Source organism: Mangifera indica, chromosome 5 (assembly GCF_011075055.1).
Source record: "Mangifera indica cultivar Alphonso chromosome 5, CATAS_Mindica_2.1, whole genome shotgun sequence".
In the NCBI taxonomy this organism is placed as follows: Eukaryota; Viridiplantae; Streptophyta; class Magnoliopsida; order Sapindales; family Anacardiaceae; genus Mangifera; species Mangifera indica.
In genome coordinates this window covers 1,419,530-1,431,602 of record NC_058141.1, presented here as the reverse complement: position 1 = coordinate 1,431,602, position 12,073 = coordinate 1,419,530, and the positions used below count along the sequence as shown (strand labels likewise).

At 31.0% G+C, this 12,073-nt stretch overlaps 2 protein-coding genes across 7 annotated transcripts; one reads left to right on the top strand and one right to left on the bottom strand.

Annotated features, from left to right (window-relative positions):
• Window positions 1-4,808: 4,808 nt before the first annotated feature.
• On the top strand, window positions 4,809-9,626 carry LOC123217795 (protein WVD2-like 7). Of its 6 annotated transcripts, none has more exons than XM_044638932.1 (10): window positions 4,809-4,942; window positions 5,120-5,231; window positions 6,147-7,004; window positions 7,228-7,440; window positions 7,569-7,612; window positions 7,694-7,786; window positions 7,872-7,971; window positions 8,052-8,123; window positions 8,312-8,422; window positions 8,767-9,626. In XM_044638932.1, the coding sequence occupies exons 2-10, from the start codon at window positions 5,190-5,192 to the stop codon at window positions 9,229-9,231; spliced, it is 1,998 nt and encodes a 665-aa protein (XP_044494867.1). In that variant the 5' UTR covers window positions 4,809-4,942; window positions 5,120-5,189; the 3' UTR covers window positions 9,232-9,626. The 6 variants fall into 6 exon arrangements, with proteins under 6 accessions (XP_044494867.1, XP_044494864.1, XP_044494868.1 ...); XM_044638933.1 differs by having other exon boundaries at window positions 4,820-4,942; window positions 5,117-5,231; XM_044638930.1 differs by having other exon boundaries at window positions 4,820-4,961.
• Window positions 9,627-11,090: 1,464 nt separating this feature from the next.
• On the bottom strand, window positions 11,091-11,767 carry LOC123217381 (leucine-rich repeat extensin-like protein 1). The gene has a single exon (XM_044638386.1). The coding sequence runs from the start codon at window positions 11,656-11,658 to the stop codon at window positions 11,254-11,256; it is 405 nt and encodes a 134-aa protein (XP_044494321.1). The 5' UTR covers window positions 11,659-11,767; the 3' UTR covers window positions 11,091-11,253.
• Between the last annotated feature and the right edge of the window lie 306 nt (window positions 11,768-12,073).

The following is a 12,073-nucleotide window of genomic DNA, read 5'->3' as shown; positions in this document are numbered from 1 at the left end:
TTGAAACCATCTATATAGAAATATTCATTGAATTGACATATAAATAACATAAAACTAGGGTTAAATTACTACAATATATTATTAACAAAACACATAATATAACATTTTATCTTATTCATAAATAATTTTAAAAATTATATATCAAGACTTTTTAAAACACATTGATAATTATAATAACAAAATCTCATTTTTCATTATCTAAAAATAAAATAAAATATTTAAATAAAAATATAATTAGATAAATTACAATTACCTGAAATTGTAACTATTTATGATATGCTCTATTAATACTTCTCTCTTAATTGTTTTTCTTTATTTGTCGTAATGAATTCTATGATGATAACATTTTTTTAAACATTTGAATGAATTTGGGTTAATTCTAACTAATTTTATGTCAATTTGATTATACCCTAATTTAGTTTAAAACCGTATCAAATTAACCTAAATTAAATTTTGTACAAAAATCTTAACCGAAACCAAGTTATTTTCCTATCGAGCACTAATATATATACACATTTTTATACATAATTTTTATATATAAATAATATATTATTATATGATTAGATATTATTTTATTTTTAATTTAAAATTATTTAATTATATAATTATATATTATTTATATATTTAAATTATATATTAAGAATAAATATATATAATTTTATTATTTTTTAATCCTATTTTATTACTTTAACAGAGGGTGTAAAAAATTGTGTCTAATCCAAAGGCTCGAATAATTGCATCAATCCGTAACTCCTTTATTCATCATAAAGTTCTAGGGCTCCACTTTTTAAAAGATCAGATCAATCCATTGGGACCCTCCATTTTTTGTCTGATAATCAGGTCCATCCTCTGGGCCCTATTTTTTGATGTTCATGATTTAGCTTTTGGGTGTTGATAAAGAAGATAGTCTTTCATTATTACTGTTTTTACCGATGAGATCTTCGAAAATTATTCCGACAAAGTGTAAACAAAAAGTATAAGATCAACGTCATGAGAAAGACTTAAAATCAGATAAGGATTTTAAAGAGGCTTGTTGGATAAAGCTCTAGTATTAAATGTTTTATTTTAGATACATGGAGATGTATTTTTTATTTTTTGTATGTGATAAGACATAAAATTATTATGTCTCTTTGTCAAACAATGGCGACTATACTGCGACAGAGACAGAGATAACACCATTCTCCTCTTTTTTCTCTTTGTCAAAACCAATGATAGACGAAGATTGTTAGAACATGAAAATCAAAGACAAAACCTCAATTCTCCAAGATCGACTTCATTTTTCGTCGATCCGACTTCAGATGAAGATGAATCACATGATGGAAACTTCATCTGGAGCTAATTCGATGGACAATGCGATGGATATGAGAATTGGTTGAGGTTTCTTCATCTTCAGTTTTTGTCATCAATCGATTTTCATCATGACCGTAATAGTTATTAGCCCATAGATGAGTGTTTGAGTTTTTGAAATTTTATAGATATATATTTATCTTTTCATTAAAACTTAAATAGAAAATAATCTTTCAACTCTTTTTATCATGGGTGAATGACATGAAAAAATGTCAATTGATAGCCTGCATTCTATGAGTGAGGAGAGTTTATCCATGGGTCAAAGTATATGCTGTTGTTTTTGTGGTTAATAGCTTCTTTGGGAGTTACTTTATAGGTTGGGGTTTTCTATATAATAATTGTATTTTTACATTATATTTGATCCGGCCTATTCAAGCTCGAATGAATCAACCGAGTTTGAGTCTAAAAATTTGGGTTATTTTCATAAATGAGTAAGGGTGTGTGGTCCAATTTGGTGTAGTTTGAAAATTTGTTTAAATTAAATTAAAAAAATAGTTTAAAAAAATTTAAATCAAACCAAACTAAAAAAAATATGGTTTATACTAATTTAAATTATAGTTAGAACCTATTAAAATATTTATTTCTAAATATATCGTATTTAATAAATAATAATTGAATTATAATTTTCTAAAACAACTATATATAAAGAAAATGACAAAATAAATATAAAAAATAAGTTATACATTTAATTGTTTATTAAAATTTTTTATCAAATATATATGTATTATAATAAAATAAGGTTTATAGTTTACTTCAATTTAAAAACCATCTAAACCGCAACCAAAACCGTAAATTGTTTTTTAAAATTTATCAATTCAAACTAAATTGTTTTATAAGTCAAACAAACTAAATTTTAATTTTTACGTGGTTTGGTCTGATTTTATTATTCGAACTGAATCATGTACACTTCTATAAAATAAATTAAATTCGAATTGATTTAAATCAAATTTAAAATTAAATTATTTTTTGAACCAAGTTTAAATCTTAACTTATTAGTTTTAAATTTATTTTTTTAAATTTAAACCAATCTCAAATTAGCAGTTATTTGTACTCCTTTAGGATTCAAACTAAATTTTAATTTCGTCTATAAATAATAATTTAATTTAATATTTAATATTTTTTATACTTTAATAATTGAGAAGAGTTATTAATTTGTCATATTGATATATATTTAACGTTACGTATAATAATAATAGATAATGTTAAAAATAAATAAATAAATAAATTCAGTCAAAGTGGGACACAAAATTAGAAAAATAAGCAAAGATACACCAGAAAGAACCCAACAAACGATCACTTTCAGCTGGGAAACATCATTAGCTGGAAAGTCGACAGTAATGTCTAGCTTCCTCACATCATAAACTGCTCAGTTTCAACTACTTCCCTTTCCTTCGACAAATCCGATTGAAAAATCAAAGATATTATTTTATTATTAATTATCTTTTTAATATTTTATTCTTTTATTTATCAATAAATGAAGCTTCTTGAATTATAAATATATTTTTTGTCAATATCACAATTATGCATTATTGTTCACGTAACCAAATTATTGTTAATTGTGAATAAACAAAGTGAAATGTTTGTTAGTGTACGTGATGAGAAAGCTAAAAATTTTGATTAGCAACAATATAGTTTTGTATACGGGTTTACGATTAGTAAAATTGATAAAATATTAAAATTTTTAAGGGTAAAGTTTGAGTTTAAGTCTTTATTATACTTGTAAAATTTTAACTTATTTAATACAGTAATTATAAGGTTGATAACTGTATCTCAGATTTATCTGTCCACTAAATATTAGTACAATCTCCGGTTATTAAAAAAATTAATTTTTATATATAGTTGAATAACTGCGTACCTTATTTTACATTTTACTATTATATTTTATAATTGCCAATATCCAATGATATATGATATGATTAGAGTTGGATACGAACCGAATTGAACCCGAACAAGGTTGACTCATTTTTTACTTGTTTTTAGTGAGCCCAAGCTCAGACTCGTTGAACTCGCTAGATACATATTCGTGTTTGATTCATTTTATAATTTTAGTATTTAGGAGTAGCTCGCATTTAGCTCGGGTTCATGTATTCTGGTTTGAGTTCGCTTTAATCGACTTTGGGCTTGCATTTCAGACTTGACAGCTTGGCTTTAGGCTCGTATTTTAGGGAACAAACGATGTCATTTGTTTCGAGTTAAAATTTTTTTCATTTGAGCAAGCGGCTCACGAGTCGAGCTCGACTCGCTCAGCCAATGTTTGGGTTCGATTCGTGCTCCTTTTTTGCTTAAAATTCATACTCGAGCTCATTTAAGCAAGCTCTGCTCGGACTCGTTCAAACAAAGCTCGTTCCGAATCCAAACAAGTTCTCTTCGAATTCAATCTTAGATATGATATAAATAAAAAATAATACATATCATAATATGTGTCAAATTAATATGATACAACGAATATATTATATAATACGATATGTATCTAATGATACGATATACATTATCTATACGGATTGATACACTTTTTTTAGAGAAAATGATTATGCAATATGATTGTATTTGAAAATTTTTAAAAATTTAGGAGTGTTGTAATATTTTTCAAAATAATAATATGTTAATTATAATTTTTTACTATTTTATTTGTTTAAAAGCGTATCATTCGATACGATATGATATATAATTTGATTTTTATGCTATGCTTATGTATGAAAAATTAGAGATAAGTGGAAACAAAAACTCTAGGTGGGTTTGTATATGGTTTTTAAACTTTTGATCAATTCTTTTTTCATAAATACAATTTTCATATACTTAGATTAATTTAAAAGATTGAAATGAATTCCTTTTCGATATGTATTAGAACATATGATTGTTGAAGGGTGTATATATCTTTAATATAGTATAATTTATATCAAAAGTAATATTATATATATTTATTTTGGATACATAACTATGTATATATTTATATATATTATCATATAATTGAGTATTATTTTATCTTTAATTTAAAATATTTAATTATATAATAACATATATAAACGTATTTATATTTATATATAGAAAACAAATATACATAATTATGTTATTTATATCAAAAAGTAAAATATGATTTATTTGTAAAAGAAATTATGCCGCACGTGTATATATATATATTAATATGATTTATAATTTGATTTGCTTTAAAAATGGTTGAATAGTAGCTGAAACTATAGACTATTTTTCCAAATATTTCTAACCTAATTGTGAATTTTGATCAGTTTAGTTCGATTTTACGGTTTGAACTATAACATGCCCATGCAGTATTTTTCTTGTCTGATCTTCAATCTCATCTCAGCCGTTTAATGCCCAGAAACCCTAGTAATTTTCTTCCCATCACACGGTTCTTCATCGAGCTATAGAATTCACACAAGAAGCACGTAACAGTGTTGAGTGTCTGGCTTGAACTAGACAAAAGAGACAACAACTGGTACATGAAATGAAGTGAGAACTAATCCCAAAGCCTCTTACACTTTAAGCATTTTCATGTAACGGGCCAGACCCAGAAGACAAAACTTAATCTTTGAGTGTAGAGAGTGAGATCTAAGCCTCTGAAAAGCGTACCTTTCTTGGGGTTTTAACTCTTTAACACGGCTGGTTATGATTCTTTACTTACATTTATGTTTCAAGCTTCGAAACACTGTATTTTTATGTTGTTTTCTGATGACTTGCATTGTGGGATATCCATTTCTTGAGATTGAAGTTTATTTCTCTCTGTGTTTTGATGATTGGCATTTTTTTTTTGTAGCAGGTGATTTGAATTGAAAATGGTTGATGCTTGTTGATTTAATTTGAGAGAGAGAGAGTGAGAGAAAGTTGGAATGGCTGGTGAGATTGAAGAGCCTTGCAGCCTTAGTTTTCAGGTACTTGTGTAATTTGTTTAGGATCTAAATTTGCTTTTATGTTTATGTTCATTTTTTCTTGCCGGGTTTGCTTTCGTTGCTTCCTGCTTAATGAATAATTTGAGATCATGTTTTATCATGATGAATGACTTTATACTCTTTTTGGTTTCATTGGCTGGACAAAGAGATCTAGTTTCTTTTAGGAATCTGCAATAGTTGTTTGACCAAAGGTCCAAAAGAGATAGGGGAGAAGAACAGTGAGTTTTGTTTTGTTTTGTTTATTTTCAACAGTGAAATTGTCTTAGACTTTTTCTTACTTGTGGGTAGATTTTTTCATTCATTTCTACTGAAATTTATACTTTAGTTGAGTGCCTTTCGGTTTCAGCTGTTGACATGATTTTATTTTTGCCATTGATCAGTCAGTATATGACACATAGACCAAGGAGTTCACAGTCTTTATTTAGCTCTGTTTAAGTAGATCTTTCTTGTCTTGTGGTTTTTTTCAATCTTGAAATCTTTATCTGTAATTATTTTAAGTTTAGTAATCATTTTTCCATTTGAGTGTTTTTAACTCTCTTTGAATCTTTTTAATCGATAATGCGGAAATGTGACTTTGAATAGTATTATTGAGTTACCCTGTCCTCAAACACAGTTGCACTAGCATTGTAGATTTAGTGTTAAAATCAGAGAAGCAACACAAGGAGATAAGACTCAATGAGGTGGTCTTTTCAAATTTAATTGAATTAGCTGCTATATTTGTAATCCTTTGAGGTTGATTTCTTAATTATGATTGTATTTTAATAGGGTTTTGCAGTTTAATAGTTGCTTATTATCTTTAGAAACTGTTACTCTTATAATGCACACACATGTTATCTTATGCTTCCATCTTTTTAGTTGTTTGGTTATTCACTTAATTCTTCCCTGTGAACTGCACAGTCAGGTTCTTTGCACTCTGGTTCTATATCGTTTGGAAGATTTGAAAAGGAACCCTTATCTTGGGAAAGGAGATCGTCTTTTTCACACAATAGGTACCTTGAAGAGGTTGAGAAATGCTCTAAACCGGGTTCAGTCATTGAAAAGAAGGCTTATTTTGAAGCTCACTTCAAGCGGAAGGCTCTTCTGCTTCAGGGTTCGTCCGAGTGCCAAAATGCAAATGAAGACCAAACTGGTGAAAATGATGTCTTTGAGAGTGAGGGTTATAGAGATGGATATGAAAATGTAGCTGAAGGTAGTTGTTGTGATCAATTTGATAGAACTGCTTTTGAGAATCTGGATGTGCACCACTCAGAAGATCTTAATGATAAACAAGAGAGTCATGACTACCACGTTGATGAGAATGTCTCAGAGACTGCAAACTGGAGACAGGATATTGACAATGGGAATGAAAGGAACCAATTTTATTCTGCAAATGGAACTAACCAATTGACTCACTTTGATGAGAGCCCTGAAGGTTCAGATTATCATGGAGAGCTTGATGTAATGGAATGTGAAAGAGAAGATCCTTCAGTTTTGCTTGCAGAAACTCCAATGGGAGCTACTTGGGCCAATGCTGATGTTTTGGTCAACACTGCTGCTGAAGATGTTAAATCCCTGGAAACATTTCAAACTGGAACTGTCTGTGACAAGTCACTTCCAAGTAATGATGAAGCAGAGATAGAACTACAGAAGAACTCTAATAATGATGTGGTTGATGTAAATGAATCTTCTAAAACCATCAGCTTGTCCCCCAAGAATAGAGCCACTAAGAAAGTTGATAAATCTAGTTCGGAAAATAGGAAAAATCTTTCTCCGAAGGTATAGATTACTATTTTCTCATGAATACTCTTAAATCATCATAGTCACAACATTCTTATAAGCTCTCTATCTGAAAAAACATTATTGATTTATAGTCTAGCAAGTGGCTTGTAATATATTTTTCATATGGAAGGTACAACTGTGCATCACGCTTACACTATCCAAATTATAATCGTCTTATGGTATCTTTCTCTGTGAGTCACACTTGTTTTGCTTCTTCCAGACTAGAGTTCCCATGGCAAATAAGTCTGGTAAGTCTAAATTGAATTCTCAGAGCCATGTCCAAAAGCCTGTTTCTCTCGAGACTTCAAAAGCTGCTGCAAAGAACCAGGACAGAATGGAAAAAGGTAGTCCAGGGAGGATGAAAACAGAAAAGCAGTCATTAAGATCATCCACTCCAGTTATGCGTTCATTACAGAGATCGCCTAAGACTCAGGTTTGCTTTTGAAATATGGCTCAAATGATTAGTCTTCTATATGAGACACTGCCCCTTTCCTTCAAATTTGCAGTTAATTATTTTTCAAATATTTGTTTAGTAATATCTTGGTTATTTTTTTGGGAAAGGAATCTGAAAGTTCTGCTTCAAAATCAAAGGTTGGGAGTAAGAGGTAATCAGTGTTTTTATGTTGATAGCGAACTTGTACATTCCAAGATGTGACTTATTGGATTCTTTTCTTTTTTCTTGTCAGTGAAAAAAATCTGCTGAGAGCCAAGAAAGTAATTGAGTCCCAACCTTCTGCGTCAAATAAGATTGATCCTAGAGGTCGCCAAATGCCAAATAGGTCAGTTATCAACATAACTGCTATATTTTTCATGCTGTTAAGGAACTAACTGTCATAATTCTGATGTGGGGCAACTGCTGTGCAGGCCTAAGCAGACTGCAGCCGATTCAAGAAGCCCAGTCATGAGGCCAAGTTCTGCAGCATTCAGTTTCAAAAGCAATGAACGGGCAGAAAGGAGGAAAGAGGCAAGCAAGCCTAACTTTATTGTCATTTAGACTTTTCAGAATCAATTTTAGGTGTCTTACTCGTGATTCATCCATTTCAGTTCGACATGAAGTTGGAGGAAAAAATGCATGCTAAGGAGGCTGAAATGAATCAGATACGAGCAAAACCACAGGTATTGAGATCATCCAATGATTGGGATATAGTACTGCAAATAAAATAAATTAATTTTTTGCGGCAGCTACTGCATCATCTCAAAAGAAACTGATTCAGGAATATTTCAAATGACAGAATCTAATTGTCTTGGGCAAAAGAGGATTGTTCTTTTAAAAATCAGTATGGCTTAAATAACTGTTGTTTCAGGAAAAGACACAGGCCGCAATTAGACAATTCCGGAAAAGCCATAATTTCAAAGCAACGCCAATGCCTTCTTTCAATCAAGCCACTGCACTGCCTGGATCTGATGGAAACAAGGTACACTTTTCATATTGCACGGCATAGTTATATTGGACTATTTTTCTAGCATTTTGGTGAAGTCCACCTAAATGGGTAAATCAGCACTGGTTCTTATGATTTCAGTCAAAGAGTGTCTTTAGATTATATATTTTCTTGACATGCTAAATTGAATTACATATTTTCCTTTTTAGTGCCTATTGAAGTTCTTGTCTTCAGAAAATAGAACAGCCTTGTAGCACTTATTCTTTGTCTTGGACCTGTAGAATCAGAAAGTATTCCATTTGAAGAAAAAACAGACTGATAGATTTTATGCAACCAAACATTTAAACCCTCCATCTTTTTTTTTTTTTTTTAATAAATAGGCACCAGCTAAATTACAACATCAGTCGACAAATCCAGGGACCAAAAGTACTGCAAGATCACCAATGCTTTCCAAGGCCAGAAAAGACAAAGGCCTTGCCATGAGTGAGTTTGTAAACACTGGTGATAAACCTGGATCCTCAGAAGCATCAAAGTCCTCAACAACTGAGCTATCTGAGGTCTCTTCAGCTCCCCTAAGCCATAGCAGCATTCATCATGAAGCCAGAATGAAAAATGGGAACACAGAGAGGAAACAGCGAGAGAAAGAGAGAAGTCCGAGTTTGCAGAAACATCGACTATCAGAGACCAGTAAGGCAACAAAAGACCACAGAAGTGAGGTGAAACCAAAAGTGGGAGCTCGAAGAAATAACAACATGATGATGAGGAAGAGTGTGAAAGATACTGTTGTTGGCAGCAGTTCCGGAGTAGGTCATCTAGGCTATGTAGCAGTTGGAGTAGCTTCTTGAACAAAGCAAGCCTATATTTCACACATTCGCATACTGCCTTGAGAAGAAGTTACCATTACCCGTATCAGCAAAATCCAATGGTTATGAAGCAATACTAATTGCAAATGCAGAGCTTTGCCAGTGAGATTCAATAGTTGGCATGTTTGTTTGAGCATAGTGTTGATGAAAAATCATTTGAGGGTTGCATTTCATGCTCGTAACTCTGTTTTTCCAAGTATTTTATGTATGCAGAATGTAATGTGACATGTAGCTGAATAGAGAATAATGGTGGCATTTGAGATTGGAATTTTCTCCTCCCCACCAAATATATGGAACTTCATTCATCAGTAGAAGTTGTAATTTATTAAGTCACTCTTTAGCATGTAATAACTTATATATCTTTCATTTGTCTTAAACTTATGATCCTTGAAACACAATGTTATAGGAATAACTTGTACAATTACTCTATTAGGGCTTGTGGGTGGATTTGATTTGTTGTTCGGTTTGAACGAATTGAGCATGAGCTGAAGAAAATATAGCTTGTAGATCTTAAATCAAGTTTGAGATCGACGTCTCACCAGCATCACAACACCAGAGATTGTCTCGCTGATAATACTGCTTTTGTGATGTTTTTTTCTCACCTAATCTTCTTCTTCTTCAATCATTTTTTTAATCTTTGTTGTTATTGTTTACCAATTGAGAAAGTCAAGCTCGATTTTGAGCTGATTGTATATGATTTGAGGCTACTTCAATCTTTGAGTTGGCCTTTGTTCGAGATCCGAATGACGCTCCAATCTACTCTCAATTAAGGTTCTAATTAATGTAAATTAGATAACTTAGTTAATACTGTGTTGATGATTTTTCCTTGAAGTGGCAGACAGGAATTGGGTAACATGACGGTGAACTTTTTGTTTGTTTACGAAAGTTCCAAGTCAATAACACAAATTTTATAAAATCTTCAACCAGAAAATGAACTCAAAAGGTAACAGCTGTTCCCTTTCTTATGAAGGCTTTAATATTCAATCATTTTAAAGAGGAAGAGCATCAAGACTAAAAAATTATCTCTTCAATTTGATTTATGAAATATGAAAAACTTTTTTATCCACCATACTTGAAGGAAAATTTCATTATTATTTTTAACAATGAATCTTTTTATAATCGAGTCTGATTATCAAACTGATAAATTCTAAAAAAATTCATCTAATATACAAATATATTCGAATGTACTAATTAAAATATTTTTAAATTATAATATTTTATCATTTTGATCTATATATTTAATTGATAAACATGTTCCACGCCCTTGTCCTAAGGAATTGAATAGTTTTTTTTAAAAATAATTATCTATTAATTATTTGGTTGGTGGGTTTTTTATGAGGCAATTGCACATGGCCCTAAATCAAAAGTCCTTTTTGGATGATTGGAATCATGGTGGTTCTCTTTGTGACCAAATACTTTAATAATAAAACAATATCAAATTATCATGATATTAACGATAATATATTATTATATAATTAAATAATTTTAAATTAAAAATAAAATAATATTTAATTATATAATATATCATTATTAATATTTAAATTGATAATTTATAAGATTGTTTATAGTTTAGAGTAATATTAATTTTTATAGATAAATTATATGATTTCTTTGCACATGTGTTTTATTCAATAGTTTAACTTCTTTTTTTTTTTGACAAAAATAATATTTTATAAATAAACAATTAGTTATTAATAATATAAATAAATTGATGCATCACTAAATAACTTTAAATTAGAAATATATTAATTATATAATGATTAGTCTGTATGAGATTAATTAAAATAAAAAATTAATATGATAAATAAAAGATAATAAATTAAAACTAAAATAAATAAGTATTAAATAAAATTTGAAACTTTATTGCCGAACAAACAAATTTACACGAAACCCTTCAAATTTCTGCAACTAGATTGCAAGCCAAGCTTTCCTTTAATGGCAAGACATCTCAAAATTCCCCCATAAGAACCCACAGATTACATCAAAACAACTACTTTTACTACCTCAAACAAGTGGCAACAAGAAAAACGAAAACGAAAACAAAACGAGCCTTGCTGATGATGATGATCTTCTTCCAAGCCTTGAAGCTGCCGATGATCCCTCGTCCGTTTTATGGGGAGGGTTTTTATAGTAGAAAGGAAAGTATGGCAAAATAGGGTCAGGAGGAGGAGGGTTTCCATAATTGTTGCCAAAAGGTGGTGAAGGGTAATTTGGTAAATTCCCTGACGGTGTAGGGTAGTTGTACCCTTGAGGAGGAGAGTAAGAGGTTGCCGGAGGTGGTAGCGTGGAGGGGGTGGTGGGGGTGGCGGAGCCGGAGCCGGTGGGCGGAGGGTAGCAAGGATAAGGGCAGGGCTCCTCTTGCATGGTGAGGGGAAGAAAACAGAGAAGAATGAAGAGGAAGATGGCCATTGTTTTTGTGCTTAGAAAGAGTGAATTTTGAGAAGAAAGGCTATCAAAAGAGAGAAGTGGGTGAGTTCACTTTGAAGACTTTTTTTTGTGGTCTTTATGGCTAGAAATAGTACTTGGCAATATGAGATAGAAATTGAAAAGCTAGTTTAGGCTATTTTATTATTTATTTTTAACTAAAAAAATGTCTTTTAATTTTATTTTTGGATTCTTTTGAGTTAGGGTTTGATAGGGTTGGATTCGAGTTGAGCCAAACTCGGCTCGCAGTCAGCTCGGGCTCGACTCAGTTTATATATGGGTGGCTCAAGTTCGGCTCGAGCTCGACTCGAGCTTGGCTCGGCTCGAGTTCGACTCGTTTTTGGTTCGGCTTGGCTCGATTCGGCTCGTTTTTTATTATCAAAACAACATCGTTTTTAAT

Excerpts from the sequence above, each read along its gene's own strand:
- LOC123217795 (XM_044638932.1), top strand. The coding sequence starts at position 5,190 with ATGGCTGGTGAGATTGAAGAGCCTTGCAGCCTTAGTTTTCAG. Across the intron at positions 7,005-7,227 it reads GGAAAAATCTTTCTCCGAAG|ACTAGAGTTCCCATGGCAAA; the intron begins GTATAGATTACT and ends TGCTTCTTCCAG. Across the intron at positions 8,423-8,766 it reads CTGGATCTGATGGAAACAAG|GCACCAGCTAAATTACAACA; the intron begins GTACACTTTTCA and ends TTTAATAAATAG.
- LOC123217381 (XM_044638386.1), bottom strand. The coding sequence starts at position 11,658 with ATGGCCATCTTCCTCTTCATTCTTCTCTGTTTTCTTCCCCTCACCATG.